The sequence below is a fragment of the Aplysia californica genome, unplaced genomic scaffold (genome assembly GCF_000002075.1).
Source record: "Aplysia californica isolate F4 #8 unplaced genomic scaffold, AplCal3.0 scaffold00398, whole genome shotgun sequence".
Classification (NCBI taxonomy): Eukaryota; Metazoa; Mollusca; class Gastropoda; order Aplysiida; family Aplysiidae; genus Aplysia; species Aplysia californica.
The window spans coordinates 151,342-157,861 of record NW_004797668.1 but is presented as its reverse complement, the minus strand read 5'-3'; the positions used below and the strand labels follow the sequence as shown (position 1 = coordinate 157,861).

The 6,520-nt window shown below is 38.0% G+C and overlaps 1 protein-coding gene across 2 annotated transcripts in view; it reads right to left on the bottom strand.

Annotated features, from left to right (window-relative positions):
• Positions 1-1,359: 1,359 nt before the first annotated feature.
• The window catches only part of LOC101851138 (aldehyde dehydrogenase family 3 member B1), a 38,232-nt gene continuing 33,071 nt past the window's right edge, over positions 1,360-6,520 (bottom strand). For both annotated transcript variants that reach the window (XM_005103947.2, XM_005103948.2), the window contains exon 14: positions 1,360-4,202. In XM_005103947.2, coding sequence (XP_005104004.1) covers positions 4,146-4,202 — 57 coding nt within the window. In that variant the 3' untranslated portion in view covers positions 1,360-4,145. The remainder of the gene's footprint in view (positions 4,203-6,520) is intronic.

Here is a 6,520-nt window from a genome sequence, read left to right as displayed (position 1 = left end):
CACGCCCCCCATGGCGGAGAGAGGTGGGGGGTAGTGAGGTGGGTGGAGAGAAGAGTGAGTAAAAGACGGACTTTTTTCGTTAGTGTACCTTTGCTGCTGTTGATTAATTCAAAATTGTCCACATAATTTCAGTTATGAAGTTAATAAAGAACATTCAAATAGCGAAATACTTAAAATGTGCGCGCGACAACTATAACTTTACGATCCCATTCTGTTTGAAAGTGAATTGTTACTACTGTTATTGTTCTTGTTCTTCTTGTCCTTGTTCTTCTTCTTACTATTATTATCATTATTATCATCATCATCATCATCGGTAATGTTTGTGCGATAAGTGACATTTAACTTTGTAACCCAATTCCGTTTGTAAGCGATATTCAACCAAAAGGTTGTTCATCTTTTCTAGCATCGCAGTTGATCAGTGACTTTGCCAACACACGGAAGTGACAGACCTGAACCTAAGTGTGGTCCCGACTTCTTCTCAAATTCAAACAGGATTTTTTTCCCCATGTCTCGGGCTGATGTCCCAGTCCCATCCCTGAGACTAGGTTCTGTAAGTGGGTTGTTTTTTTGTTTTTTTTTAGTAGAGGGTTTTACGGCGCTCGCAACTGCATAAGGTCATATGAGCGCCAAGGGGTGCATGTCAACAGAGAAGTTCTTACAGGGAATGAGACCTACTCTGCTCACCTCTCTAGCTTTAACAGCACAAGGTCTGTTTCGACTATCAAGGCACCCCGGAAACAGCGGGTCACAAGAGTGTGACAAACATACAAAAGAAGTAGAGGAAAAAGACAATAGTAAGGATTAGGAAAGAAAAAGCAGCAGTTCCCTGTTGCAGATCAGGCACAGTTATGAGCGTGACATGATGAATCAGCCCATTTATAATTCTACTGGGCTTGAACAAGAAAAGTCCCCCCTTCGGGAATGGCCTAAAGACACTACAGTCAGTGGCACTGCCCAGGGGGGTAGTTCTGTGTGAAGAAACTTAGAATACTTAGATCTAATTCGAAATAGTAATACTAATTGATTGGTGCCTGTAATATACGTTTTAGGCGCTTCATTGTTGCACGCAGAAGACGCAAGTTCGATTCCCGGGTAGAGGAATTTTTATCGAACGAATATCTCTCCGTCTTTCTGCAAGGACAGACATTGTGACCTTATCCGTTCGGGTTGGTCCTATCAGGCAGGGTTTTGGGGATGGCCTCCTAGACAATCTCTAAAATTGTGTCATTGGGGCATTTAACACCTATATAGTTCTGAAAGACACTTAATTTACCCAAAGTAAGGCGTTAAATTCACCACAAAAACAAAAGATTATACTTTAAAACACGCACAAGTGGTACACCAATGCAAAACTAAACGTTCACTTGAATCTGTACTTTATTAGAGAACTTAGAAACATATGATACATAACCACTATATCTATGCATATGAGTAGAAATACGGGGTAATATCAAGAAAAACAACACAAAATTAAAAAAAACAAAGCAAAAAAAAACCAGTCTACGTAAAATGGCAGAGGGGGAGCAGTTCTGGGTTTAAGGTCCTACTAGATGAAAACAGGTCGTTTAACAAACGAAGCGCTCTGTCAAGTGATAGTAAACTAGGGGAAAAGGATTTGTAACAATAAAGATAAAATTTTGATGTATAGAACTTAGGTTTTTTGTACGGAGAATTCTCTTTTGCATGTACATCCACATAACCACTTGAAATAAATACATGTACTTGATCTATGTACAAAACATTTTTTAAAATAGATATTAAGTATAGTGTTTTTTGCAAACAGTATATCTTTGTTTTATGCCAGAACCCTGCTTGTTTGTCACAAGAATGGTGTACTGAAAACAGGGCACCTGGTGCAGGAGGTTCGAGTAAAAAGAAGTTTTGTTTTATTAAGCATTTTACAGCACTTGCAACAATATTAGGTCGTATAAGTGCTGAAGAATAGAGGTGTTATGAGAGAGTAACAAACACATAAAAGGAGGAGATATAAGTAGTAAGAGAGATGAAAGGGAAGACGAAAGGAGATATGTGAGGAAAGAATCAAAACCTGTAAACATGGAAAGTGGAATTCTGGGAAGTCGAACCTTTTCTCTTATACCACAGAGGTGGCTCCTACGTCGGAGGGTAAGGCGTTTGCCTCACATTCCAAAGTAACTGGTTCGCCTCCAGTTTCATACAGTACCCAGTTATGAAGAACAAGTATTTTGCAAATTTTGGGTGGGCTTTTTTTCTCACATCCCTCTATGTTGTGAGACAGCCGCACTGGTAGATCCTACAACCGATTTATTTTCTTTCCCTCTGTCCTTTCTATGCCTTCCTTTTTCTCCTGCACTTATGGTCGTTATCTCATTAATGTGCTTCTCTTTACTTAAACTTGCATCTCTGATCATATAAAACTGTTGGGACTGACTTAGTTCTCGCATACAAGGACAGATCAGGAGGTTTATCCTGTACAGATTGCACACGCAAGGAAAACTTCAAACAGCAAAAGACAAACAGGTATGTCAAGTTACAATTTATATAATTTAATATCCCCAACCAAAACTGAAGAAACTCTGGTGACTATGAGTAACAGAATACAAAGTACATTAGATAGTAGAAAACGAGTACCCCAAAACTGGATGGGAACGATGTTCTAGAGAAGAAAATAAACTCTACGTATAGAAGTCAGAGACGTAGAGGAATGATAATCTACAATCAACTACTTGGTATGAGACGGGTTCAACAACCCTGTTATATCATACATAATGTTATAAAGTCATTTTAGTGGCCCAAAGATCTGATTTTATTTCATCTCTGACAGAATCAAGTTCAGTTGAACGAAAGCCATAAAAAGTAAAAAACAAACCAACTTCAAGTAAAGCCCATCAGGAATTCGAACCATGATCTTTCACATAGCAGTTCAGCTTGACAGTAATACTGAGCAAACAGTACGTCCTTTTCAGTCCGAGTCTTGCAAAAAATGCAGACACATACGACAGTACAATAATTCCGATAACTGATCCAATCTACGAGTTAGCCACCCTAGCATTACGTTTCCTAACGTTGGAAATCAAGGTGCTTTCTAACGTGCAAACAAAAAAAGAGAAAAAAAACAACCACATACACACAATAGCTGTTTTGTCAATTGTCACCACCATCTTTTTAATGAAGCCAAAAAAATTATATCTGCATCATAAATAGAGGATTAATACAATTCTTTATCATTATAGATGGGCCAGATAAACCTACATGACATGCACTCATCAACACAATATAGCAAGGCACAAAAACGAAAGATATCAACAACGCTTATTGTCAGACTATAGCATTAAGGAAAAGTACATGCAACATTCCTTGAGCAATGATGTACATTTCTTTAAAATTTCTTCCGGCTGTTTTGAACTAGACATTTTCTTCACTGATGCCCCTTAAGGCAAATGTAGAAATCTCATTTTCTAAAAATGAAAGAAAAAAAATTGGAAAATATATAATTTAAAACTCCATGGGTCATAATATATATACATGCACAGAAAACTACAAACATTTTAGTCATGGAAAAAAAAAATCCAACAGTAAATGTCAATGCATGAACAAACATGTCTGTATAGAAAACATTATAAAAGTACCAACAAAGCCACATTCAACATTGTCATTTGTGTTTTTTAAATGTCCCGATCTATCAAAATTTCACGAAGTCACCAAAACCATAAAGACATGTTGTCGAAAACTTACACTTTAAACAAAATTTTAGCGACAAAAATCAAAGTCATCTCTTTTGGAGATCTATTAAATCAAGATGACAAAGACAAACAGACTAATTTTTCACTGAACATTAAAAAATTTCACCTTTTTTTTTTCCTTAAAAATCAATAAATCTTTTTAATAACATAAAATGAAAACTTTTAGAGCTATTTGTATTGATCTGTTGGCTCAAAAGGTCAGCTCCAAAATTCAACATTTCGCCGTTTAGTACCAGAAACTGCTCTTCTATCCGTAAAAAAATCCTTCTCAACAATTTGTTATAACCTGATATAAACTTTTGGAATGAGTAAGTGGAGGGAAAACAACAGCTCTCCAGGCACACAACAAAGGGGACCAGGGACCGTAACACTTTGCTGTTTAGTTCTAAGTCTGTTGCCGGAGTATTGTGGCCTCCCAGGTTTTCACATCTGGCCGTTGTCTTGGCCCGCACCAACGCTGTCTGCCATGACGCCAGCCGTCTACAAGTGAGCAAAATAAATTAGCTGTACACAAAACGTTTAACATTACCCACCAAGCCTGTAGATGAAATCCACAAGGAAAAAGAGAGAAAGGAAAGCCTAAAAGTACTTGGAGGAGGGACTTAGATTCCAAGCTAAAGGAGATCAGACCTAGCTGGACAGAGGTAGAGACAATAGCCCAGGACAGAAGTACAGGGAGAGCTCTTGTCGGTGGCCTATACTCTGGCATGGGGTAAAAAAAAAAGCTGATGATAATGATGACGCAAAACATTTGTTGGACACTTTGATGAGAAGGGCAGAACAGACGATGCCATTTTGTCGGTGAAACCCTCTAATTTGTTCAAAACTTTTCAAAACGTAATATCATAATGGAACGAATATCAAATACTTATTTCAACACAACGTGACAGAACACATTGTAAAGGTAGACACAAATCACTAGACAGAAAAACTAACAATTGACAGCAACCTTCGACTGAATGACTAATTGACATGTGAGGGCAGAAAAATGTAAGTACAGGCGAACCTGCCAAGACAGCCATCTCTTTAAGATGACCGCCTGTAAAAGCGGCCACTTTCCATTTCCCTCATGCATTTTTCCTGTACAACAGCACTGCATAAAACAATAACCTGTCCAACACAGTCGAAGCCACTATACTATATCAATCAATAGTAAAAAAAAATCTCTTAGATGACCATGCAAACCTGTCTTTCCCCGACACATTGCATAGATTACATATCAGCTGGGACGCTGTGGACCTCAGTCTCTCCGATGAAAGAACCAATAATGTTTACCTAAATTGACCAGTAAGTATCAAGTTCTCAGTTGCTGGGGAGGGAGGCGTGTGAACCGGAATAATCTATAATCCCACCCACAAATCTAACCTACACAAATCTTAGTGAGAATGAGCAGCCGCTCTGTTTACCTAGTCAGGAATAATGGACATCAACATGAACTTGTGACTGAAGTGTAGCTCATTCACTGAGTGATGGCGAGCCATTCGTTCGTTTTACTATGGCACTCAGTCTTCCTCGTCTAACGAATTTCGTTTTGTTATACCCTTGCACTGCACACCGTCTTCCTGGTCTGATACACTTCATAGAATTTAACACTCACAGCAGCCAGAGATCTTCCTTTCCAACCTCAATCCAAAAGTAAGACAAACCCAATTGTAATAGACCTAAACCTGCAACCGCCTGCGGTTGTAAGGAGAACGGTTTATTTTTTAAAATTTTGATTAGTCCTGCCCAAGACGGACACCTGTCTAGGATGGCCACTTTTCCCCTCAGTAATCAGTGGCTGTCTTAAGACAGGTTTGACTTAGTTGAAACAATGTAGAAAGATACAAATGAAGTATTTGAGAAGTAAAGTAATTCTTAATGGCACCAGAGTCACAGACCCTGAAACAATTTCAAATTATCAATTCATTCATTTATTTGTATAGACCGTGTTAACACTGTTATCTTATTCAAGAAGTAGGACCTCCTAATTTAATTTCCATCTCTGATAGGACCAATCAAAAGGGTAGAGAGCCCTATAAACTTCCAAACCCCAAACAACTTAACTTCAGATTGCACTATTGAGAATTTGAACCAGAGCCATCTGCTCTGTAGTCCTCTGCTCTGTAGTCCTGCATGATATGAATTAAGCTAATGGTGCATCCTCAAAGTATCCAAGGGGGTTGTTGACAAAAAACAGAAAATAGTCCCTTATTTGGCTTTTATCCTCTCAGTGCTAGGTAAAATGTTCTGCCACAACCCAAAAAAAGAAGTCCATAAAGTCTTAAAAACAAAGATGAGTGAAATGCTTCAGGGAGCAACAAGCAGTGTCTATAACATAACAGGAAATATTTGCTACAAGAAAAAGCAATGCTCATCTGCTTAGAAGAAAAACAAAAAAAACTGAAAAATGCACAACAAAAAAATAAGACCAAAAAAAGGAAAAGGAACTCTGACTGTATACACTGTTTAAAACTACAACAAAATATAGATATCAAAAATATCTGCTCGACCCTCCCCTCCCCCACCTTCCCAAAATACTTTCAACAATCACATAAGACTTCCAAGCCTCTGATAAAACGACCACTGACAAGTCGATAACAGCAAAAGAAATTGTGGCCAGAAAAAGTTATAAAATTTCTAGAAAAAACTGTTGTTGTTGCTGTCAATGAGTGTAACTAAACTAGTCAACAAAAGTTAAGGAACGTACTGTAAAAACAGTGATATATTTGCATGCATTCTTTCGAGGTTTTACTTTTACTAGTAAAACTAGATATTGGTGAAATGTTACTCAATGACTAATGGGCTTGTACACACCA